Raw genomic sequence first — 27,202 nt, 5'->3', positions numbered from 1 at the left:
AAATCTCTCTCTTGCGACCTAAAAGGGGGCGTGGTCTAATAACCATAGACTGCGCCCCCAAATGCAGCTATTTGGGGGCGTGCCCGTAATGCCGCTATTTGGGGGCGTGCCCGTATTGCCGCTATTTGGGGGTGTGCCCGTATTGCCGCTATTTGGGGGTGTGCACTACTTCACTAGCTGTTTCTGGGGGCCGGCACCACCGCACAGCTGCAGTGGCGGAGGTGCCCAACATCTGGACCGCCTGCGGGACACTTAGTAACGCGGGTGGAACAGTGGGGCAGTGCCCAAAAAAGGGGACTGTCCCTCTGAAATCGGGAATGGCTGGGAGGGGTGCGCCCTCTATGGGGTGGCGCCCCTGGTCAACCACACTGTTCGAACATGCCTCGAGCCGGCTCTGCCCGTTACCACCAGAGGCAAATTTTGCCTAGGGGCTGCCGCTCCCCCAGTAGAATCCGTCACCTCAGTGTAGTCTGTGGCTACACTGGCTACACTCACTGTGACTGGCAGTGTCTTCCTATTGGAAGTGCTACCTGTCAATCATATAAACAACAGGCAGTCTCAGGGGGAGGTATTTCCGCCAGCCCTAACCGGCTCCTAGGGGCTGCAGATGACGCAGAACTTTGGAAGCTGGTGACATTCGCATGTGTGGCTCTTCGCCGCTAGTGGGCATGCACCGGTCCCGGTGCCTGTCAGATCGATTGCGCCGGCACCAGGACCCGGCCAGAAGGAGCCTGTGAGTGATTGATTTTTTTCTTATGTACCCTCTTGTTTTTGGCGGGTTCAGCCCCTCCTTCATCTGAGAGGGTAGGAGCCACCACTGGTTACCACCCTAAAATGCTCCCTGACTACCGATGGTAATGTAACTTGATGCATTCGCAGCGCGAATCATAGACATGTGCAGACCACCGATAATCGCTCGTTTGTGAAAATATTGGGTTTGCGTCCATCTCTGAAACAGGTCCTATGTACTCAGGATTAGTATTTTTGTAGCAAAGGAATTGGTATAAACTAAAGTTGCAGACTGAGCATAATGACGCATGACTTGTGTAGGACCTGTCTTTTGCCTTTTTACCGTAGATTGTGTGCTTTTTCCTCCAATTGGCTACTTTTTCCTCGATTTTGCTTCTTATTTGGCTTATAGTGTACTATGTACTTAGGATTAGTGTTTTGGCGTGGCTAAGTCACAAAGCCCATGGTGCACCAAACGGGGCTACAGTATATGGTGCGATATGAGGATAGGTGTAAGCGGAAAATTAAAAATTGCTTAACAATGAGATCATTGTGACACAGAAATTTGTAATGTATTTTATCCTCTTTGATATTACTTTAGCAATTAACTGCTTTATTAAATGTGAAATGAATATATATATTGGAGGAGGACTCACCAAGGGGTCTTTGAAGTACATTAATCTCCGGTGATCAAGAGTGAACCATCTCTTCTTGAGTGCATCAGTTGGCTATGAAACAGAAATAATAGGTATAAATGATTTAGGTTCGGTATTAGGGCTTGCAATATCGCATACGTTTCAATCCTGTGAGATTCGCACAGGACTGAGGCTCAGGGGTATATTTACTAAAGTGAGAGATTTTAGAAGTGGAGATGTTGCCCATAGCAACCAATCAGATTCTAGCTATTATCTTTTAGAAGGTGCTAGATAAATGTTAAGTTGAATCTGATTGGTTGCTATGGGCAACATCTCCACTTCTAAAAACCCAACCTTTAGTAAATATATCCTTAAACCCGCATCAGTTTTCAAGGTTAAAAATAAGGCAAAATACAAAGAAAAACAGAACAGTGACTGTGTGACTGGTGTTAAATGAACAGTCTGCGGCTGCTGGCAGCTGCCCCCTTCTCAGCGCTGTCCGAATCACTGCAAGCAGGGGTAGAGCTAAACACAGGACGGCGGGTAACATGAATCTCATTATACACGGCCCTGCCCACCAGAAAAAAATGGTCTCTGCTTTCTTCCTCCAGATCACAGTCACAGACTGTGGTAAGAATGGGCTCAGTTTACCTTGGTACGAGATGTGGGATTATAATAATAGCGCAGGATCCTGCGGGACTGAGAGATCCCACATTTCTGGATTGCAAACCTTATACAGTATGCGATTCCTACTTTGAGAACCGGGACACTGTTAGGTTGAACACGGCATGCCGACATGCTACTAATGTGATTAAAGGCATTTTAATAGTGTCAGCTTTACAATTTTAAACATGATGCTTAACATCATTCTGGTTTGCAGACAGACGACAGACTGACTGACCTTACTGTGGTGTCCTGAACCCTGTAACTGCAGCGAGACCTGGTGTAATGCAGGACAGATACAATACTATTGCGTCATTTATGGTGCATACCTGCGTTTATCTATCCTTCTTCATGTGGGCTGAGTAACAGTGACCCAAATGGGCATCCCGTTGTTTCTGTTCTGTATACATATATGCATTAATACTGTCACACAACTGGTAACATGTATAATATATAAAATGGAACAGTATGCTAGAATAGACACTGGCGGCACTCTAATGTACTCAATATAAGTGCAGTGCAAACAATTTACCGTTTCACTGTGCGGAGCCCTTACTACAGGGTGCAGCATAAATAATATATAGCTGTGTATTGCACATCACTGGGCCAGTCAGAAAAGTAATTCTGGCCAAGACTGGGAGAGAAATTACCTCCCAAATTTTGAAACGACTCTGATAGCAGGGACCCTTGGACTCAAAGCCATGCCCTAGACTATTGGGGTTGGGGCTGCGCCTGCCGCCCACATGAGAACTAATGCCAACCTTACTAAACACACAGGAGGCACACAGCATCTCTATTGAAGAACTGCATGCAAGGTCATCAATGAATCACAGTTCCCCTTATATGCCTTTAAACTCTTCCACATGCCCTTATATGCCATCAGACGTCTGTAGATGCACCTTGTATGGCATTAGGCTCCTCCAGGTGCCCCAGCAAAATCCTCTAAACACCCTCTATATGCCATCAGACACCCTCCACATGCCTGTATATGCCATCAGACCACTTCAGATACACTTATATGCCATTAGCCTTCTCCACATGCTCCTTATATGCACTTTATATGCCATAAACCCCCTCCAAGTGCCCCCTATATGCCATAGTGTATGTAAAACTGGACTTATTAGAAAGGTACACTTTTTCTTTATATACTATGGTACTAATCATGTCCTCCATGGGATGACCACCTTTAATGGCTGGCCACTCCTCTCTGGTGGTTGGCCACTCTTCTGGTGACAGTCTATGTCCCTTAGCGGGTCCCTATGATTTTATTACCCTGATGGACCCTTCATGTCCTGCTCTCTGTAGCATGGTTTTGTCAGGGTGAAAACTACTCATTTTTTTACTTGCTCCTCAGCCTATATCAAGCCCAGGGTTGGAAACCCCCCAAAAAGTTTTTTTTGTTTACACTTTTTTTTAAACAAGGTTTTTTTTTGCATTAATGTTTTAATAAAAAAAAAAAAAAATTCTGCATATTATATCAGTGCTGTGAAACATTGCTATGTATTAGAAACATTTATCAACTATGTTTTAATGCTTTTTAACCAAGGTTGCAATAAAAACTTTTTTTTTTTTTAAACTGTTTTTTTTCTAAGCTTTCTATCATTGCCCTGATAAACTCTATTGGTAAGTACATACACACTTACCAATCGTCGGCCTAATGTGTCGTGGCTGAAGTCACAATTTAGCGGACATTTACATGTGCCCCCCCAGTTGAGCTATCAGTCACCGGCGGCCTCTGCAGCAAGGGCACAGCTGACCTCCCGTACACACAGCACGATGCACCAATATATCTGCACAGCTGAAGCGATATGTTAGTGAACGACGTTTGATCACAAACAGTCTGTCCACACTAGCCGATGCTCACACAATATATCAGCTGTTCAACTGAAAGGCCAATACATTGGCCAGTGTATACCCAGCATAACGTTTACATACAAATCTGTTAATGGTACTCAGCTTTTTTTCCCCTAAAAAACAAATAGTTTTATGTTAGTGGTCTCTTAAAGGTTAACTCAGCTTTTAAAGAATATTCTCACAATACCTTCTATGCCTTGAATCACTGAGACCTGCGGCCAGTGTCTGTAAGAACCCAGTGCCTGGAAGTCACTATTATGGGAGCCACCTGTAGACAGTAGGGTGCATGGAAGCTCCTCTTGCTAACACAGGAACAGCACTAACAAACTGCAGCATTTTCATTTTAGACCCGACTAAATCAATTAGGGGCACAGAGGGATAGCATTTAAACAAGGAATTAATCTATAACTAGGCCTGCATCTGGACGATTTTCCCTACAACTTTTTCCTACCTTTGGTCCGGACTTTTCCATGTATCCTTCCTTCAAGAAATTCCTAGTCAAATGAGACACAATCTAGAAATAGATAAAAACAAAAATGTATTTATTGAGGGAGAGCCCCCTGAGTCTATTGCAAAGACTTAAATGTGTAACTCGCATTATCTATAAAGCTTGAGTATATATTGCCAAGCTCATCATACTGCTGATGATATGCCATTCTGAAATGGGCACACTCAGCCACTTGTATTGCCTCAGTATAAAGGTAATACAAACAAAGTATATGTATGCATCTCAATTGTGTTAAAATTCTTAAAATAATTTTAAAATAATCGATTTCTAAACCGTTTACCAAAGAGTGCTGCATCTAATAAAAGTTAAAACCTACAAACCACAATTGGCAAGTTTACTTATAGTTCATGGTAACAATTCCACTATAAAACACAGAAGTTAAACAATGGTACAGTATATTTCATCCTTCCATACGTTTCCCCTTTTGTCCTCCACCCATTTACCTCTTTGTCACTTGCTGTGAGGAAGGCTACTTTCATGTAGTGAAACTGAGTAGCTCGGATGGCGTTAAACCAGCTGACAATTTCCTGTGAAGAAGAAACCATATTGCTGTTTATGTTACTGTACATTGCATGCCCAGTGCTCAGCACAACACACTTAAGCTTGGTATACACTGAACCGACAAAGCGGCCAACCGGCCGTCAAGATGACTGAGCAGCCAAATTGGTAAGCTATTCACATTTACCAATGTGCCTCTCGATATGTCTGGCCAGACATCACAACTGGGCTGGCATTTACATTTGCCCGCCTAGTTGTGATGTCAGTGTTGGCGGTCCCTGCAGCTTGTGTACGGGCATCAGCATAATATATCGGCTGTGCTGCAGGGCCGACCTGATATGTCTGTGAACGACGTCATACACAGACATATCGGGTGTACACACCCACCGATCCGCTACCGATATATCATTTGTCGTTCGATTGAACAATATATCTAGTAGCTCATCAGGCACTGTATGCCCACTCCACTTACACTCATTTAATCTATACTATATAATAATCTCTGTATTGCACTCCTTATACACAAAGATTCCATGCACACATTCTTTATGCATTATTACCATCACTGATCAAAGGCACTCAGGGGTAAATGTATGAAGAACTGAAAAGAGTGGAGAAGTGTGCCAGTGGAGAAGTTGGCCATGGCAACCAATCAGCATTGATTTATCAAGTACATTCTATACAAAAATAGGTAGAAGCTGATTGGTTGCCATGTGTAACTTCTCCACAAGCACACTTCTCCACTTTTCACTGCTTTATACATCTACCCCTCAGAACGGCCTGAGGTGTGATGTGATCGTCAGCCACTCTGAGGGCTGCTCTCTGCTCAGGGGGGACTGGTCGATCCCCTCTGAGCTGACTGTCACATACTCTGCTGTGCATATATAGGAGTAGAAACATGGCTGCAAACAGGGGGATCCATAATCAATGAGTTGGAGGAGGTGTTACCTAGCGAGCTATGGTCACTGGGGTTGGTGGGGGAGAAGTCATATTACTGGGGAGTACAGGAATATGCCATAGGGGTGGGTATATCTAATAAAAAATTTATAAAAAATGCTCAAGGATTGGTGGATGATGCTAAAAAGGCTTTCTAGACACCCCCACAGGGTGGTGCCAGACACCCACTGGGGGTACTTTTTTGCTAAATTATTATTAAATATGCTTTTAAATAAGTATTATTTACCTAATTAATTTAAAAAAATCAACAATTTCTAAGAAATTATTCAAAAAAAATATTCACCAGTTAAGTGGTTCTCCGGCAGATCATTGCTGCTTGCACCGACTGAATACCTGCCGCCGTGACAGATAAGTGTGTTTATTTGCCTTCAGGCGCCATTTTGTTTTGTTTGAGTTGAGTTGGGGGCCATTGTGTTTCACGATTTTTTTTTTACTGGGGGGACAAACGTAAGGATGGCAGGAAATTGCAATCTTATTTTAATATATTTTTTCCTATGGGGAATTTGTGCCGTAGCTTGCACTTGTTTCAGATGCCATGGCTCCACGCTGCGCCTATGTCCTTTAATAACCAAATCCTAAAGTCAAAAAGATCCAGTCTGTGCAAGGATTGGGAGGCCCCTTATTACTGAGTTATGCTAAAGCTATTCCCAAGAACTAGATATTACGGCATTTCCATGGATATTGGTTTTAGAGGCAAATGGTGAGCCAGCCAGACATTAGAGAGGAGAAGCAGTTCACCCCCCCTGCCGTGACTGGCTGTGCGTCCTAAGCCTAAGGGGTTTATTTACTAAGCAGTGTTAGGAGAAGTGAAAAGTGGAGAGTGAAAAGTGATAAGGTGCCAGCCAATCAGCTCCTAACTGCCATCTCACAGGCAGTGTTTGAAAAATGACAGTTGGGAGCTGATTGGCTGGCACCTTATCACTTTTCACTCTCCACTTTTCACTTCTCCTAACACTGCTTAGTAAATAGACCCCTAAGTATCCTGCCCTGGGCTGATAGAAGAGGCTCTCAGTTATTTCAGGCATTGGGCTCAAATCCACTGACAGCAGCAGAACATTTAATATTTGGGTAATTGCTGGAAACAGGCCAGCCACCAAAAAACCCAAATGCTTGGAACATACCCATTAGGCTTAAGTCTGATTTCTCCATACGAGTTAACAATTTACACATGGTGTGTACGGCATCTCACTATATACCTGGGAACCTGGCAGGAGATGCACGACTAACCAGGTATATATATTTTAAATACATTTCAAAACACGTGTGTGTCATATACTGAGTTTTCAATGTCTTTTTTTATCTATAAGGATAAATAAATATACACACCCTCAGCAACACGGCACATTCTTTTCTCTGCTGTAAGCTACCTGATATTAGTTTTTTGAAAGTAGGCAAGTATTTAATGGGGTCTAGGATGATTTTAGATTTTTTTATATATGTGGATTTAGGGCCTGATTCAAAGATGAACCCAATGCAGATATTTACGCAGATTGAGCGATTGTTTGTTATTGCACATGCGTGTAAGCCGGCACTGCGAATGCAAGCAATTGAATTGCAATTATGCTCGCACAGAGGATTCACTTGCAAAGTTAGTGACAGGTAGTCAGCATTTGGGGGGATAATGGGGGGTGGTTAGAAAAACGCAGGCGTGTCTGACCGTTTAAACACTGCTTTTAGGGCGTGCATAAATTAGCCACTTGCTAGCAGCAAGAGAGCCCTCTGCGTGTCTGCATATCCGCTCTACCTGCAGCATGATAGATTTACTGAGAAGGCTGATGGCTGATTGATCTGCGTTCCAGTTTTGTGCTTGAGCAGTGGATGTATGGTGCTGTCAGTGGGCGTCTCTAAGCACTGAATGGCGAGTGAGTCATTAGCATATTTTTGCAATTGTGATCAGTGAGAGATTGCAGTTGTGATTACATTAGCGTACATCTCTGAATCAGGCCTTTAGTTATTTTTTGCTAAAGTGTTCACTGTGGTTGGGATGGAGCTTTTTCATTTTTATAATATTGGATTTTAGGATGGTAGGTGTAACCTACAATGAGGCTTACGTCTTAAGGACCTATTTACTTAATTTTCTACTACAAAAGTATCATGTATAATAATAATTGAGAATGGTTATGAGAGAAAATTACAGAAACTGAAGAAGTATGAACACTAAAAAGGTTAAGAACCACTGGGCTAGGGTGTCCAAACTCCTTAATCAGGCCCTGAATTTGCACCGCAGGTGGGGCAGATTTCGTATGTGCAGAGAGATTTAGATTTGGGAGGGTTGTGTCCTAACTGAATTCTATATTTCAGTGTAAAAGCAAAATTTGCCCAGTATTTGTTCGTCATATGCAAATGCAGCCAGTATTTTCCCTGCATGCATGCAAAATAATACAAAAAAAAACACAAATCAATTGCTACTTCTTTTTTGATTTTCCAATTTTGTGCATTATCATAATGTTCCCTTATCACTAAGCTCTTTATACACTTTCAGGCTCGGACTGGGCTGCCAGGGATTCGAGGAAATCCCTGATAGGCCTGGGTGATTTATTGCCACACCCATTATTGCAGATAGAAGCGGGATGAACTCATATAATGGACAACAGCAGCTGCATCACACTGATTCCAGCATGACATCAGCAGGGGAGAAGCCCAGCCACAGACACAGACACAGAGGAGCCTGGAAAACAACAAAGGTGGATCCATGGAGCCTCTTCATCCGCACGTAGAAGACCAAATGGCCTTAAGCAAATAAGATTAGTAATTATAGGAGTAAAGAGTGGATTTAGGAGGAATTGTTTAATTTAAAATTTATTTGGCTGGTTATGAAAAAAAAAGGGCCATAGGCAAACGCAGGGGGGGTTTCCGTCTGCCTGGAAACCCCCCTCCGAAGCTCACACCATGACCACAATAGAAATAGTAATGTAATAGAAATTTACTAGTGTTGCATGTTCTTCACAGTATCACAAATTAAATAATTAGCACCACCTGTGGATCTTTTAACATGTATCAGCCAGTAATAAATAACCTGTGCATCAACTAGGAGATCTGGAAAACATTCACTGTTAGGGATGTGCTGCTATAGAGCCCAATATGTACATATATGTCCAGGGCAGTGCTAGGTTATTCTGCTGCTCCCCCAGACTCCCGGACTTGCTCTAATACTCTGGAATGGTGCCCATATCTAGAATAAAAACATTCAGCTGAGGCAGGATGCCCTACTGCTGCATATAATGGCTTCTCTGATTGCTGGTCCTCTATATGCTGGAATTATGACACACAATACACTTTGTATGACGCATATTAAAGCTGGTTAAGGGTTAATCATGCACTCTTCATGGACTGGCCACACTCACTGAAAAATCAAGCATTTGGAAACCCCCCTCTAGAAATCCTGCATTTGCCACTGAGGGCAGTGGCTACCTATCCAGCCTGCCCCCACTCATCCAGTCTCCCCATTCTACTTGTCCAGCACGTCATCACTACTTGTTTAGTCTGCTCCCACTCCTTGTTCAGCTGCCCCCACTTAGCGAAAAACATTACAACAGCACTTTAAAATATGCATAGGACAGTAGTGTGCTCCATGTTAATGGGAGGCAAGGACAACTTGTTAAAAGTGTGTTCTGTAAATGCGCCCTTGCAGGGGAACCCAGAGAGTGGGTGTTGTACCCTCTTTGTCCTCCTCTTAATCTGCTTCTTGGTCTGTAGGGGTTGCAGTTATGATCACGGCGGTCAGAATTCCAGAATCCTGGTGCCAGCATCCCGACGGTAAGTATTGGGGTTAGGGGGAGGGTAGGGCACTAGGGGGAGGTTTAGGGTTAGGTTGCGGGGGAAGAGTTAGACTGCGGGGGGAAGGTTAGGTCTAGGCTGTGTGGGGGGGGCGTTAGGTTTAAGGGTAGGATTAGCCTACTTCCGGTAGGTGTCGGCATTGTATCCCAGTCAGGATGCCGGCATCAGGATTCTGAGCGCCGGCATCCCATACCCAACCCGTCTGTAGATTTCGTAGGTAAACAGCTCTGCTCTGTGTGCACATTAATAACAATAAACAGATGATTATGATATGAAGTTAGTTGATTTTCTAGAAATATGAAGGGCCAAGCTCGACTGCAACTGTATCAATGTATCTGTCGTCCCAGCCAGGTTACAGAATGCACATTGTTAACAGCGGAACTGAAGGGCATGGGGCCATTACAGTGCCTAGAGGTTTAGAGGCCTTTGGAAAGCTGAATGCCCCCAATCCCACCCCCAAGGCCCCCACTACCCCTGCGCCTTTACCATAGCTATGGGACCTAACTGTGACAATACACTGCTCTGCCCATGCACACTGTGTATCCCCACACTGCTGGGGATAGAGATAACATAAGAGGAATTACGTAATCTATATAAGTGCTGAAAAAATTATGACAGCGCATGTGCGTCTATGTTAGATCTAACTTACATGGAGCCTGATTCAGAGTTGTACGCTATGCTGATGTTTACGCAAATGCACTGCGCTTGCGTCAAGGTACATTACCATATTTGCACACTGCAAGTCTTTATTTACAGTGTGAGTGACAGACAGGGAGCATTTTGGGGAGGCAACAGGGGAGTATCGGCTAAAAATACAGGTGTGTGTCTCGACCATTCCAGGGGCGTGTCATCCTGCTTCTGCAATCCCGTATGCAGAAAACATGGCTCCGGCGTCTCAGTTACAGCGGTCATGCTATGTGACCATAGACTTCCTGGACTAGAGGAGTCCATGTTTGCTTGATCTGCATCCAATGTTACGTATGTGTACCCAGTTGCGGACAGCTGCCACAACTGATTTATTTATAAAGGGGCCCTAGACCAGGCACTGTAGTATTCATGTAGGCTTTGTCCTTTCTTATGGTTGACCAAGCCTCTGAAACAGACATCTATACTGTTTCCCAATATTTTTTTTTTTTAGGGTACAGGCTGTCGTGTCTCCCTTCCCATTTTTTTTTGTACATTTTCTACTTGTTTGTAGCGCGAAAATTATAATGACCATATTTTTCAATTGGCTGTGAGCAGGTACACCTGCGTTAATGACAAAAAAGTGATGGCAATCGTAATTTTTGCCACAAAAATCTTGCGATTAATTGGATATGGCCCTTTATGTACAGAACTCTTAATATACAATTATACTTTATAATCAAGTTGCTTATTCAATGAGATCTTCAAACACAATATTTCTCATACACACCTATACTGTTTACTATTACCATGAAACTAAAAACAATCATTCTACCATTGTAATATAATTCTTCAGCAACCAGCTTTATGACAGCAACTGTTCAAGCTAAATTGTATACTGTGTATGGAATTTCAAAATCAATATTGTAGAGAGGATGTTGGCTACAAAACTACTCTATGCACATAATTCTGTACACTAAGCTGTGTTGGCCGCAATAAGAAATCCTTACAGTGCTTTCCTAACTAATATAGTTCCAAAAATATGTGTTCCACTTCCCTATACTGACCACTATTACACTGCGCCATTCTTAGCACGCTCATGCTGCTTGCTTAGCTTCCATATCCAGCAATACACCCATAACTCACCTTTCCATCATTGTGGTATACAAATATATTCCTGGTCTTGTTGTCCTTGATATAAGTGATCTGTAAACCGTTTTCTTGTTTCATCTTCTCAGGCTGGAAGGTGGCGTTAATACTGTCAATTTTAATTACAGCCTTTGGTTCCTTAGCCTAAAAGGAATGGGGTGGCAAGAGATAAAGAAACACAATAAACTATGGCATGTATGGTAATCTCTAAATTAGTGCTGACTGTACATATGAACCTATTTATGACATTCATAAGGCCAACAGCACCCATGATAACACCTATACTGTAATGTCATACTGTCCAGCATTAGAAAAACATAAGCTTTCAATCCAACTATTAAAAAATACTTTAGGTTTACCTTCCCTAGGCTTGAACCTACCAAGAGCAATATTTTTAAATGAAACAAAATGATCATTTATAAAATAAAAGTTCCCATTCATATTAAACATCAGACTATCCTTTTCCTCTTGATGCTCACATCCAGCTTTATGAAGTATTTCAAGGTGCCATCCAATTCTGTAAGGACAAACTTTCTTATGCAATACTGTCCATTATCTCTTCCTCGCTTGAACAAGATTCCTTCCTTCACTCCTGCAAGGAAACAGATTTCCGTTAACATCTAGTGGAAACTCCATAGACTGCATCCCCAATGTACTCTACCTTACACAAATGCGAGTAGGCAGTGTCGAATGTACGTACTGTACACTTATGACCAAATAGGCAATAAGGGGCATGATTGTGCGTTCTTACATAGGCAAAGCTTACAAAAAAGATATGGAAAAAATGTGCAATAAAACTAGTAGTGAGGCTAAGAGAAATACACTTGAGTATACACCCCAAAAAATACTCATAGAATTAAAAGAAATAGTGCAAGTCTCTAGAAGCGCCCTACACATATCATGTATACACAGAACATCACCAATGTGCATTAACATGAAGATTAGACAATGATCACTATATATATATATATATATATATATATATATATATATATATAATCAATCCATAGCCTGCACTCACATCATATGTATTAACTTCAGCTTGCGGGGTGCAATCCTCAAACCATAGAAATGGTCAAAATATATATCCAATTGTTTCTTCCATACATAGGAAATAACAGAGGGCACTCACCAGAAGTACAAAATTCATGCTTTTTAATTCATCACTGGCAAAGGAGTTGTCGACGTTTCAGTCTCGGAGGACCTTCTTCAAGACATCAAAACCATAGTGCATAACATCATAGTGCATACAATCACATCACCAGATCAAGTACATAAATGTAAAAACCAATCTCCACTTATACCCAAAATAATCACACATAACGCAACTCACCCTAGAAGCCCAGGGATAAACATCATGCAGAGCAGCTGCGGAGACCGGAAACCAGGTGCCGTGAACCGGAAGTCACGTCACACCCCTCTTCGGTTACTAGGCAACCGCTATGCAGCATCATTATTCAACCAGCGTGTACAACTATTCATCATGTTTTGGTCACGTGGTACCATCACGTGTGAACCGACGCTACCATGGTGACACACATCCAATGAACGAACTTGTGCCGCAAATCAAAGAGACACACCTCATTCCTCTTTGGTCTCTTAGCAACCACTCTTATAGCGTCGCTAGTGAACCAGCATAATTAGCGCTATTGATAATGTGTCAAATACTACAATCACATAAAAGGCAACGCTATCATGGTGACCTTTAAATAAACAAAAGTCACCCTGCATCCTCAGAGTGACTACCCCACAACATTAAAGTAACATGCAGTCATCATATAATATACAGACCCGCGGGTATCTAAGATTGCCCTCTATTTTACATAGACAATCTCTATTGAGAACCATTTAACATCATCAAAATCATTATAGAAAGAATCTTTTATAAACTTCATGTCGGGGAAAAAAAGGTCATGATATGCTCCATGTTAATCTGGTTTCACCGCTCAAGATTTACTCATAATCCACACTTAGCTATTACACAATATGAGAGAAACAAAATTATATGCTGATCAGTATTATTATCAGCTCTGCATCATGCTTCAGATTATCTGGGTATAAATAGAGATATAAATATATACTGACACACAAACAACATATAACAAATACAAAGTGCATGTTGCTGAATTTCAAGACAGATGACCCATATAGTTTAAAGACACATCTATTTATTTCAGAAATATGTTCAAAGGATTCGACTCATTAAGGCCTCTTGGAGTCATAGTCCCCAGTTTATTTATCCACCAGCTCTCAAGTTTCCGTAATTTTAGTGCCCTATCACCGCCACGTGCTAGGGGGGGCACCCAATCAATTAAGCGACACTTCAGTGTCGCCACTTGATGATGCAATTTCATAAAGTGTATAGCAACAGGTTTATCCGAGATTCCAGTGTTCAATGCTTGGCGAATCGATAACCTATGGTTTGCCATCCTTTCGCGGAAGCATCTCGTGGTCATACCGACGTACCCCAAGCCACATGGGCATGTGAGTAAATACACCACATGGTCCATTGTGCACAAAAGTTTGTACTTAATCCGCATTTTACGTCCTGTCAAGGGATGTGGAAAAAATGATCCAGTCTGCATAGCTCCACAAGTTATGCATCCTGAGCACTTAAAGCACCCAGGTTTTTGGCTCCGTAGCCATGCTTGAGAGGTATCAGGGGTAGGTCTTGAAGTTGGCCTCATCAGTATCTGTTTTCGATTTGGTCCACGTCTATACGCCATTAATGGCGGCGTCTTTCCAATGTTTTTCAAAGCTGGATCTGACAACAATATCGACCAATGTTTTCTGATGCTCTTCTTAACCACACTAGATTTTGTATCATATGTGCTTACATAGACCATACGTGTGTCAATTTTTGATGTTCCCAACTTATCTTGACCTTGTGTATAACGTACTCTGGCTTTTTTGAGGCACCTCTGGATAGTTTTAGTCTTATATCCACGCTCCAAAAATCTTGCCGTCATCTCAGTCAATTGTTTTTGTGTGTTTCTATAATCTGTGTTGTTTCTGAATACACGGAGAAACTGTGAGATGGGCAGACTGTCTTTAAGATGAACAGGATGAAAGCTTGAGGCCTGTAAAAATGTATTCCTGTCCGTATCCTTTTTATACAAGGTGGTTCCCAACAATGCACCGTCTTTATAGATTGTCAAATCAAGAAAATTGATTTTATTCTCATCAATCTGAAATGTAAAATGGACTGGATTGTCCAAACCATTTAAATGGGTCATCATGTCTAGAAAGCCCTCTCGTGAGCCGCTCCAAACTAAAAAAACGTCATCTATAAATCTCTTAAAGAAAGAAATATATGACTGGAACAGCGGAAAAATGTACTTAGTCTCATACTCGGTCAAGCATTGAACACTGGAATCTCGGATAAACCTGTTGCCATACACTTTATGAAATTGCATCATCAAGTGGCGACACTGAAGTGTCGCTTAATTGATTGGGTGCCCCCCCTAGCACGTGGCGGTGATAGGGCACTAAAATTACGGAAACTTGAGAGCTGGTGGATAAATAAACTGGGGACTATGACTCCAAGAGGCCTTAATGAATCGAATCCTTTGAACATATTTCTGAAATAAATAGATGTGTCTTTAAACTATATGGGTCATCTGTCTTGAAATTCAGCAACATGCACTTTGTATTTGTTATATGTTGTTTGTGTGTCAGTATATATTTATATCTCTATTTATACCCAGATAATCTGTAGCATGATGCAGAGCTGATAATAATACTGATCAGCATATAATTTTGTTTCTCTCATATTGTGTAATAGCTAAGTGTGGATTATGAGTAAATCTTGAGCGGTGAAACCAGATTAACATGAAGCATATCATGACCTTTTTTTCCCCGACATGAAGTTTATAAAAGATTCTTTCTATAATGATTTTGATGATGTTAAATGGTTCTCAATAGAGATTGTCTATGTAAAATACAGGGCAATCTTAGATACCCGCGGGTCTGTATATTATATGATGACTGCATGTTACTTTAATGTTGTGGGGTAGTCACTCTGAGGATGCAGGGTGACTTTTGTTTATTTAAAGTAGGGGTGAGCGGGTTCGGATTTCTGAAATCCGAACCCCCCCGAGCCCCCCCGATCCGAGTCAGGCTCGACTTTTCCCGCCTGACTCGGATTCTGAAATCGAGGCAAAACGTCATCATCCCGCCTTCCGAGTCTCGCGGGTTTTGGATCCTATATAAGGTACCCGCGTCGGCGCCATTTTCTCACTCGGCTGTGGACAGTGAAGAGCGAGGGTGGGAGTTAGGGCTGGCTGGGCTGTGTAGTGTAGTGTAGTGCAGAGTAGTGTTGTGCTGTGCTGTGCTGCGCTGCTGTTCTCCATAGGGGCTGTGTCCACTACTTCAAAGTCCATAGGGGCTGGCTGTGTTGTGCTGCTGTTGTTAATAGGGGCTGTGTCCACTACTTCAAAGTCCATAGGGGCTGGCTGGACTGTGTTGTGCAGTCAGTTGTCCATAGGGGCTGTGTCCACTCCAAAGTCCTGTGCAGTGTCCCAGTCCTAAAGGGGTGCTGTAGTGTTGTCCAGGGGGTGCTCTGTTCGTCAGGGGTGCTCCCCCCAAGTGCTATAAAAAAAAATTATTTTCTGTGTTTGTGAATTGTGTGCGCAGTAGCCGCACGTGCATCAACAAAGTAGTGCCAAGCGTGCGCCTGTGTCATAAGTAAAGGGCCGGCTGGCTTGACCGTTAAAGGGTGCTGTAACCCCCAAAGTACACTCCAAATAAAAAAAAATTTTCTGTGTTTGTGAATTGTGTGCGCAGTAGCCGCACGTGCATCAACAAAGTAGTGCCAAGCGTGCGCCTGTGTCATAAGTAAAGGGCCGGCTGGCTTGACCGTTAAAGGGTGCTGTAACCCCCAAAGTACACTCCAAACCAAATAAAAATTTTTTTTCTGTGTTTGTGAATTGCGTGCGCAGTAGCCGCACGTGCATCAACAAAGTAGTGCCAAGCGTGCGCCTGTGTCATAAGTAAAGGGCCGGCTGGCTTGACCGTTAAAGGGTGCTGTAACCCCCAAAGTACACTTCAAACCAAATAAAAAAATGTTTTCTGTGTTTGTGAATTGTGTGCGCAGTAGCCGCACGTGCATCAACAAAGTAGTGCCAAGCGTGCGCCTGTGTCATAAGTAAAGGGCCGCCTGGCTTGACCGTTAAAGGGTGCTGTAACCCCCAAAGTACACTCCAGTCCAAACCAAATAAAAAAATATTTTCTGTGTTTGTGAATTGTGTGCGCAGTAGCCGCACGTGCATCAACAAAGTAGTGCCAAGCGTGCGCCTGTATCCCATAAGTAAAGGGCCGGCTGGCTCATTTCTTAAAGGGTGGTGTAACCCACAAAGTGCACTAGTCTCCAACAAAAATAAAAAATTATTTTCTGTGTTTGTGTGCGCCTTAGCCGCACGTATATATCAATATAACATAAATGGAGGACCAAACTTTCTCCGATAAAAATAAAATAGGGAAAGATCAAGAACCACTTCATCCTAGTGCTGAAGCTGCTGCCACTAGTCATGACATAGACGATAACATGCCATCAACGTCGTCTGCCAAGGCCGATGCCCAATGTCATAGTAGAGGGCACATACAATCCCAAATGACAACGTTCAGGAAAATGACCTTGAAAAAAACATTTAAATCATCTGAAGAGAAACGTAAACTTGCCAATAAGCCATTTACGACACGGAGTGGCAAGGAACGGCTAAGGTCTTTCCCTATGTTCATGACTAGTGGTTCAGCTTCACATGACGCTGGAAGCCCTCCTCCCGCTAAAAAAATCAAATGAGTTAAGCTGGCAAAAGCACAGCGAAGAACTGTGCGTTCTAAGAAGATATCACAAATCCCCAAGGAGAGTCCAAGTGTGGTGGCGGTTGCGATGCCTGACCTTCCCAGCACTGGACGGGAAGAGGTGGCTCTTTCCACCATTTGCACGCCCCCTGCAAGTGCTGAAAGGAGCACCCACAGTCCACTTGCTGATATGCAAATTGAAGATGTCACTGTTGAAGTACAACAGGATGAGGATACTGGTGTAGCTGGCACTGAGGAGGAAGTTGGCGAGGAGAATTCTGATGGTGATGTGGTTTGTTTAAATCAGGCTCCGGGGGAGACAGTTGTTGTCCGTGGGATGAAAAAGCCCATCACGGTCATGCCTGGGCAGAAGACCAAACATTCCACCTCTTTGGTCTGGCAATATTTCTATCCAAATCCGGACAACTGTCTTGCCATATGTACCATATGTAAAGGTGAAATAAGTAGGGGTAGGGACGTCAACCACCTAGGAACATCCTCCCTTATACGGCACCTGCAGCGCGTTCATAAAAAGTTACTGTCAAGTTCAGAAACTTTGGCTAAGACCGTAAGCAGTCCAGGGACACCTAAATCCCGTTGTCCTGTTGTATCCAAGCGCCTGCAAACCACACCGTCAACTCCCTCCTCGTCAATTTCCTCCTTAGTCAGGATCGGAAGTAGTCCTGCAGGCCATGTCACTGGCATGACTGACTCTCCTATCCGGGATTCCTCCGGAGGATCCTGCATTGCTACGCCTACTGCTGCCGCTGCTGCTGTTGCTGCTGCTGGGAGTCGTTCATCATCCCAGAGAGGAAGTAGGAACACCACTACTTTTACTAAACAATTGACCCTCCAACAGTCCTTAGCGAGGAGGATGAAGTACGACAGCAGTCATCCTGAAGCAAAACGTATAACTGAGGCCTTGACTGCTATGTTGGTGTTAGACGTGCGTCCGGTATCCGCCATTAGTGCAGTGGGATTTAGACAATTGATGGAGGTAGTGTGTCCCCGGTTCCAAATCCCGTCTAGATTCCACTTCACTAGGCAGGCGATACCGAGACTGTACAGAAACATCAGAAAAAGTGTCCTCAGTGTCCTGAAAAATGCCGTTGTACACAATGTCCACTTAACCACGGACATGTGGACAAGTGGAACAGGGCAGACTAACGACTATATGACTGTGACAGCCCACTGGGTAGATGTATCACCTTACGCAGCAATAGCAGCAGCGTCACCAGTAGCAGCATCTCAGAAACGCCAGCTCGTTCCAAGGCAGGCTACGCTGTGTATCACCGGTTTCAGTAAGAGGCACACCGCCGACAACCTCTTAGAGAAACTGAGGGAAATCATTGCCCAGTGGCTTACCCCACTTAGACTCTCCTGGGGATTTGTGATATCTGACGCCACCAATATTGTGCGGGCATTACATCTGGGCAAATTCCAGCACGTCCCATGTTTTGCTCACACAATAAACTTGGTGGTGCAGAATTTTCTGAAAAGCGACAGGGGCGTGCAGGAGACGCTTTGGGTGGCCCGAAAAATTTCTGGCCACTTTCGCCATTCAGCGACTGCGTGCCGAAGACTGGAGCGCCAGCAAACACTCTTGAACCTGCCCCGCCATCACCTGAAGCAAGAGGTTGTGACGCGGTGGAACTCAACCCTCTATATGCTTCAGAGGATGGAGGAGCAGCAAAAGGCCATTCAAGCCTATACATCCATCTATGACATAGGCAAAGGAGGGGGTATGCACCTGACTCAAGTGCAGTGGATAATGATTTCCGTGTTGTGCAAGGTTCTCCAACCCTTCGAACTTGCCACACGTGAAGTCAGTTCAGACACTGCCATCTTGAGTCAGGTCATTCCCCTCATCAGGCTTTTGCAGAAGCAGCTGGAGAAAGTGAAGGAGGAGCTAAGACGGAGCGATTCCGCTCGGCATGTGGGACTTGTGGATGAAGTCCTTCATTCGCTTTGCCAGGATTCCAGGGTGGTCAATCTGTTGAAATCAGACCACTACATTTTGGCCACCATGCTCGATCCTAGGTTTAAAGCCTATGTGGTGTCTCTCTTTCCAGCCGACACAAGCCTGCAGAGGTGCAAAGACCTGCTGGTGAAAACACTGTCAGCTGAAGCGGAACGTGACACGTCAACAGCTCCTTCTTCATTTTCTCCCGCAACTGGGGCTGCCAGGAAAAAACTTAGGTATCCTAAGCAACCCGCTGGCGGCGATGCAGGGCAGGCAGGACCAAATTTGGACATCTGGTCCGGACTAAAGGACCTGGCAACAATTTCTGACATGTCTACTGTCACTGCATATGATACTGTCACCATTGACAGAATGGTGGAGGATTACATCGGTGACAGCATCCAAGTAGGCATGTCAGACAGTCCGTACCTGTACTTGCAGGAAAAAGAGGCAATTTGGAGGCCCCTGTACAAACTGGCTCTATTTTACCTGAGTTGTCCCCCCTCCAGTGTGTACTCCGAAAGAGTGTTTAGTGCAGCCGGGAACCTTGTCAGCGAAAGGTGTAGGAGGCTGCTTCCACAAAATGTGGAGAAGATGATGTTCATAAAAATTAATTATCAACTCTTCCAGGGAGACCAGCCTCCAGCACGTACAGAGGGACCTGTGGTGGTGGATTCCAGCGGGGACGAGTTAATAGTCTGTGAGGATGAGGATGTAGACAACACTGAAGAGGGTGAGGAATCGGTGGATGAGGAGGATGAGGACGACATCTTGCCTCCGTAGAGCCAGTTTGTGCAGGGACAGATTAATTGCAAGCTTGTTTTGTGGGGGCCCAAACGAACCAATCATTTCAGCCACAGTCGTGTGGCAGACCCTGGCGCTGAAATGATTGGTTTGTTAAAGTGTGCATGTCTTGTTTATACAACATAAGGGTGGGTGGGAGGGCCCAAGGACAATTCCATCTAGCACCTCTTTTTTTTCTTTGCATTATGTTTTGTTTGGGGCCTAGTTTTTCAAACTGCCATCCTGTCTGCCACTGCAGTGCCACTCCTAGATGGGCCACGTGTTTGTGCCGCCCACTCGTGTCGCTTAGCATAGCCTTTTGGACATAAAAACACTATTGTGAGGTGTGAGGTGTTCAGAATAGACTGGAAATGAGTGGAAATTAAGGTTATTGAGGTTAATAATAGCATAGGAGCAGAAAAACCCACAAATTCTGTGATTTTAGCTGTTTTTATTCTTTTTAAAAAAAAAATACAGATCCAAAACACGAAGAAAGATCCAGATCCAAAACCAAAACACAAAACACGAAAAGTGGCCGGTGCACACCCCTAAATTAAAGGTCACCATGATAGCGTTGCCTTTTATGTGATTGTAGTATTTGACACATTATCAATAGCGCTAATTATGCTGGTTCACTAGCGACGCTATAAGAGCGGTTGCTAAGAGACCAAAGAGGAATGAGCTGTGTCTCTTTGATTTGCGGCACCCGTTCGTTCATTGGATGTGTGTCACCATGGTAGCGTCGGTTACCACGTGATGGTACCACGTGACCAAAACATGATGAATAGTTGTACACGCTGGTTGAATAATGATGCTGCATAGCGGTTGCCTAGTAACCGAAGAGGGGTGTGACGTGACTTCCGGTTCACGGCACCTGGTTTCCGGTCTCCGCAGCTGCTCTGCATGATGTTTATCCCTGGGCTTCTAGGGTGAGTTGCGTTATGTGTGATTATTCTGGGTATAAGTGGAGATTGGTTTTTACATTTATGTACTTGATCTGGTGATGTGATTGTATGCACTATGATGTTATGCACTATGGTTTTGATGTCTTGAAGAAGGTCCTCCGGGACTGAAACGTCGACAACTCCTTTGCCAGTGATGAATTAAAAAGCATGAATTTTGTACTTCTGGTGAGTGCCCTCTGTTATTTCCTATGTATGGAAGAAACAATTGGAGATATATATATATATATATATATATATATATTAGCACCACTTGATAGTTTATTCCACTTTAGTTTAAATTGGAGATAATTCATATGAGTCCCAGATATACAGTTCCAACTTCTTTTAGGACTAAATACTCCTTATTTCCACTTGTATAGTTCTGTGGGAAAAATGTGCCACCCTCCCTTATGCATTGACTGGCAATATGGGCAGAGGGCGTGCAGCCAAACCACGCTTCTGATGAATGACACAATTGGATATATATTTTGACCATTTCTATGGTTTGAGGATTGCACCCCGCAAGCTGAAGTTAATAGATATGATGTGAGTGCAAGCTATGGATTGATTTACTATTGGCTGGATTCAAGTAATTTTTCTGGATTCTTGAAGAGCTTTTTTGCCTGACACCCATCTTGTTAAAAGCTGCAAGAGTTGGATATCTCATGTCCACAGATCGTTTATATATATTTTTAAATTATATGTTGTTGTATAATGTGTCATATGTGAACTAGTTTAAATGTATTGTATTGTTGTCTCTCTTGAGTGCCGCTCCAAATAGAGATTAATTATTATAGTGTATATGGTGATAATTTTATGATGTCACAGGCAGCCTCTACTTTTCTGGATGATGAGTTACTCGCACAAACTGAATGTGGGATATTATCTCTCACAGATGATGATGCAGATAAATTTCTCTTTGTTCAATTTGAATTTCAGGATCTCCCTGCGGAAACTTCAGTGGACTTGTATTATCGTCTACTGAGGCTTAAACGCAGAGAAATTGATCTTGAATTACATAGACAATTTTTGTCCGAATATTTCCGTACCAAACAGATCCCAAGAGGTTTTAGGGTGAATAACGTGCCCACTATCGGCCGCAATAATCCGATTTTTTGCAGCCGATGGTGCGCAGTGTTGAATAAGTGTTCTCTAGACCTCATTTTACTTGTTGTGGAGGAGGTTGGGTCCGATTTAAAAAAAAACTAAAGAGGACATTAATTAGTTTAAGGGAACCCATGAACAGACACTCCTGAATGATAAATCAAATAAGTGGTTTGATAAGCTCACAAATCAAATTGACATATATAAAAAAGAATTACTGTAGTGGCCTTTAAACGTAAGAAACTGGCCACGGTCAATAATGATTATAAAAATCACACTGTATATAGGTGGCTCACAGGTGATCAAAGTTCAAAACAGACTCAGAGATTTATTAAATTCAATACGCGTACCAGCTTCCCGACCGTGGATACCACATCATCTATATCCACCTCTGATACTGATAACCCTGGGAATAGACCACCGAGTGGTTTTTTAGGGGCATCAAGTATAATAAATCACAACAGAGGCACAGAAAACATAAGCGGAGAGGGGGTTACAAGAAGAAGGTACAGAAGGAGGAGGAAATAAATTCGATATTTAATTTATTTAGTACTCCCCTTTCTATAACAGAGATGAGATTGCTGTCTAAAGGGTTCACCTTTGTACCAACATACAGGTGTAATGATTTTAAGTGGAGCATTGATCACTATAAATTTGGACGGAAGGTTCGTTTAAGGGAATTTTTTTCAACATCCCCTGATGTATTGCGAGAGGGGATCAAGTTGAAGAAGCCATCTTCTTTTGATCCCCCCTCCAATAATGCGAGTCTTAAAACTTTTTTGAGATTAACTGATTTTGACATTTTGAAGGATGTCGGTCCAAGATGTTTTGACAATTTGACAAAGGAGGAGAGAGAGGCTTTAAGTTCTCTTAGGAATAATTTGAATCTGGTCTTCAGACCAGCTGACAAGGGGGGAGCAATTGTAATTCAGGATTGGTCTGATTACAATAAGGAAATAATGAGGCAACTGGCTGACACTGAAACTTACGTAATGTTGCAACATAATCCCACTGATAAAATAAAAAAACGAGTAGATGATTTGATCACCATAGGGCTAATTAACAACTGGATTGATAAGGATATTACGGAGTTTTTAACGGTTGAGTACCCAATAACACCGATCATATATACACTCCCCAAGATCCACAAGGATCCCCTGCATCCACCGGGGAGACCTATAATCTCTGCGAGGGGTTCTCTGCTACAACCCCTGGCTATCTATATTGACACCATATTACAACCCTATGCTACAATGGGTTTGAGTTATATTAGAGACACGGGGGACTTTTTGGTAAAATTGAATGAGGTGGGTGAGTTTCCCACTAACAGTTTTTTAGTTACGATGGACGTATGTTCACTGTATACCATAATCCCTCACGCTGGTGGACTTAGTGCTCTGCGTGAGGTATTATCCAGAGTTGACCCCACATGTGGATCTATGCATCACCCCCCAGTTCAATTCATTTTAGAGATGACTGAATTGGTGTTAAGTAATCATGTTTTCCTATATGGAAAAGATTATTACTTACAACGGTCTGGGACAGCGATGGGTTCGAATCTCGCTCCGGTTTATGTGAATATCTACATGACCGAGTATGAGACTAAGTACATTTTTCCGCTGTTTCAGTCATATATTTCTTTCTTTAAGAGATTTATAGATGACGTTTTTTTAGTTTGGAGCGGCTCACGAGAGGGCTTTCTAGACATGATGACCCATTTAAATGGTTTGGACAATCCAGTCCGTTTTACATTTCAGATTGATGAGAATAAAATCAATTTTCTTGATTTGACAATCTATAAAGACGGTGCATGGTTGGGAACTACCTTGTATAAAAAGGATATGGACAGGAATACATTTTTACAGGCCTCAAGCTTTCATCCTGTTCATCTTAAAGACAGTCTGCCCATCTCACAGTTTCTCCGTGTATTCAGAAACAACACAGATGATAGAAACACACAAAAATAATTAACTGAGATGACGGCAAGATTTTTGGAGCGTGGATATAAGACTAAAACTATCCAGAGGTGCCTCAAAAAAGCCAGAGTACGGTACACACAAGGTCAAGATAAGTTGGGAACATCAAAAATTGACACACGTATGGTCTATGTAAGCACATATGATACAAAATCTAGTGTGGTTAAGAAGAGCATCATAAAACATTGGTCGATATTGTTGTCAGATCCAGCTTTGAAAAACATTGGAAAGACGCCGCCATTAATGGCGTATAGACGTGGACCAAATCGAAAACAGATACTGATGAGGCCAACTTCAAGACCTACCCCTGATACCTCACAAGCATGGCTACGGAGCCAAAAACCTGGGTGCTTTAAGTGCACAGGATGCATAACTTGTGGAGCTATGCAGACTGGATCATTTTTTCCACATCCCTTGACAGGACGTAAAATGCGGATTAAGTACAAACTTTTGTGCACAATGGACCATGTGGTGTATTTACTCACGTGCCCATGTGGCTTGGGGTACGTGGGTATGACCACGAGATGCTTCCGCCAAAGGATGGCAAACCATAGGTTATCGATTCGCCAAGCATTGGACACTGGAATCTCGGATAAACCTGTTACCATACACTTTATGAAATTGCATCATCAAGTGGCGACACTGAAGTGTCGCTTAATTGATTGGGTGCCCCCCCTAGCACGTGGCGGTGATAGGGCACTAAAATTACGGAAACTTGAGAGCTGGTGGATAAATAAACTGGGGACTATGACTCCAAGAGGCCTTAATGAATCGAATCCTTTGAACATATTTCTGAAATAAATAGATGTGTCTTTAAACTATATGGGTCATCTGTCTTGAAATTCAGCAACATGCACTTTGTATTTGTTATATGTTGTTTGTGTGTCAGTATATATTTATATCTCTATTCATACCCAGATAATCTGAAGCATGATGCAGAGCTGATAATAATACTGATCAGCATATCATTTTGTTTCTCTCATATTGTGTAATAGCTAAGTGTGGATTATGAGTAAATCTTGAGCGGTGAAACCAGATTAACATGAAGCATATCATGACCTTTTTTTCCCCGACATGAAGTTTATAAAAGATTCTTGCTATAATGATTTTGATGATGTTAAATGGTTCTCAATAGAGATTGTCTATGTAAAATACAGGGCAATCTTAGATACCCGCGGGTCTGTATATTATATGATGACTGCATGTTACTTTAATGTTGTGGGGTAGTCACTCTGAGGATGCAGGGTGACTTTTGTTTATTTAAAGGTCACCATGATAGCGTTGCCTTTTATGTGATTGTAGTATTTGACACATTATCAATAGCGCTAATTATGCTGGTTCACTAGCGACGCTATAAGAGCGGTTGCTAAGAGACCAAAGAGGAATGAGGTGTGTCTCTTTGATTTGCGGCACCCGTTCGTTCATTGGATGTGTGTCACCATGGTAGCGTCGGTTACCACGTGATGGTACCACGTGACCAAAACATGATGAATAGTTGTACACGCTGGTTGAATAATGATGCTGCATAGCGGTTGCCTAGTAACCGAAGAGGGGTGTGACGTGACTTCCGGTTCACGGCACCTGGTTTCCGGTCTCCGCAGCTGCTCTGCATGATGTTTATCCCTGGGCTTCTAGGGTGAGTTGCGTTATGTGTGATTATTCTGGGTATAAGTGGAGATTGGTTTTTACATTTATGTACTTGATCTGGTGATGTGATTGTATGCACTATGATGTTATGCACTATGGTTTTGATGTCTTGAAGAAGGTCCTCCGGGACTGAAACGTCGACAACTCCTTTGCCAGTGATGAATTAAAAAGCATGAATTTTGTACTTCTGGTGAGTGCCCTCTGTTATTTCCTATGTATGGAAGAAACAATTGGAGATATATATATATATATATATATATATATATATATATATATATATTAGCACCACTTGATAGTTTATTCCACCTTAGTTTAAATTGGAGATAATTCATATGAGTCCCAGATATACAGTTCCAACTTCTTTTAGGACTAAATACTCCTTATTTCCACTTGTATAGTTCTGTGGGAAAAATGTGCCACCCTCCCTTATGCATTGACTGGCAATATGGGCAGAGGGCGTGCAGCCAAACCACGCTTCTGATGAATGACCAGTGTCTGAAACACGTTAAGCGTGGCTCATCTATTTAAAAACTTGTGACATAAGCAGTAACAGAGGGGGTGTCCCTATCGGTGGACCTGAACATCCGGAGTGACGATCCTACAATTCCCTTAACATCTGGAACTAGGGTGAACACGCCTGCTACTGTCTGCTGTAGTATTTGCCATTGGATATATATTACATGTTTTTTTCTGCTTTCAAACTGGAAGTGCAACTTGTTATTAAAAGTAATGCTTTTAAAGGAAATCTGCTCTATCGTTTCTCTCTGTGTCCCCTCTGTCTCCATTGCAGCAGCTGCCAGATCTGAAATCACCATTTACAGGCAATCCATTAAAGGCCTATTAATTATAACAAAATATGTCTTTATTTAACACACCTACCCCCCTCACATAAAAATATCTCTGCCCGTGCACCACAGTCTGTATACGGCTACACTCAGAAACCCTGCTGTAAATCACCGTTCCACACACTGAGGATTAACTCATCTCTTAGAAGCTGGCTTAGAACCAAGTGTTCCTACAAATTGTACTACCTGTATTATATTTATGTTTTCGGAAAATGAAATTGTTATTATTGTTATTATACATATGTTATATATTATTATTAAACTAATTTTCCTGGGCAGCACATAATGAATTTTATAACAGAAAATACATTTTATAATAGAAAATAAATGTATGTATGGGTATGTATTGGTGTTTCTTAGAGGAATTTGCTTGTTAAATGGCTCTATATAAAAGGACCATACTATACTGATAGTCATGCCCCTATTATTACATTTATGGATTGGACAAGAAGGAGTTAAAGACTGTGAACCAACTAAAGAGGTATTTACCTATGTAACCTGCAGCTGTGGAAGAAAGATATTCAGCAAGAGAAAGTCAACAGAGGTGGACGAAACATGTTGCTGCTGCCTTCGTGCACCCAGCATTGATCAACATATTGATGTGACTGATTGCCTTTAAAGTCAGAACTGGACACCCGTTGCCTGTATCGCTGTGTATTGCTGCCTCCCTCTTGAGGTGCAACTGAGGTTGTGAGTGGGACTAAATGTTCACTGAGCGAGGTGCTGGGAACCTGGTACTTGTAC

The 27,202-nt window shown here is 42.7% G+C and overlaps 1 protein-coding gene across 1 annotated transcript in view; it reads right to left on the bottom strand.

Annotated features, from left to right (window-relative positions):
- Positions 1-27,202, bottom strand: part of LOC148479010 (arf-GAP with dual PH domain-containing protein 1-like) — a 102,298-nt gene that overhangs the window by 9,819 nt on the left and 65,277 nt on the right. Inside the window, exons 6-10 of the mRNA XM_088455031.1 lie at positions 11,874-11,986; positions 11,392-11,538; positions 4,833-4,916; positions 4,333-4,395; positions 1,386-1,457 (exon numbers count right to left, since the gene is read on the bottom strand). Coding sequence (XP_088311157.1) covers positions 1,386-1,457; positions 4,333-4,395; positions 4,833-4,916; positions 11,392-11,538; positions 11,874-11,986 — 479 coding nt within the window. The remainder of the gene's footprint in view (positions 1-1,385; positions 1,458-4,332; positions 4,396-4,832; positions 4,917-11,391; positions 11,539-11,873; positions 11,987-27,202) is intronic.

This window comes from Taudactylus pleione, unplaced genomic scaffold (assembly GCF_031769625.1).
Source record: "Taudactylus pleione unplaced genomic scaffold, aTauple2 ptg000642l, whole genome shotgun sequence".
In the NCBI taxonomy this organism is placed as follows: Eukaryota; Metazoa; Chordata; class Amphibia; order Anura; family Myobatrachidae; genus Taudactylus; species Taudactylus pleione.
The sequence above is the reverse complement of the archived record's forward strand: the minus strand, read 5'-3'. Positions and strand labels throughout refer to the sequence as shown.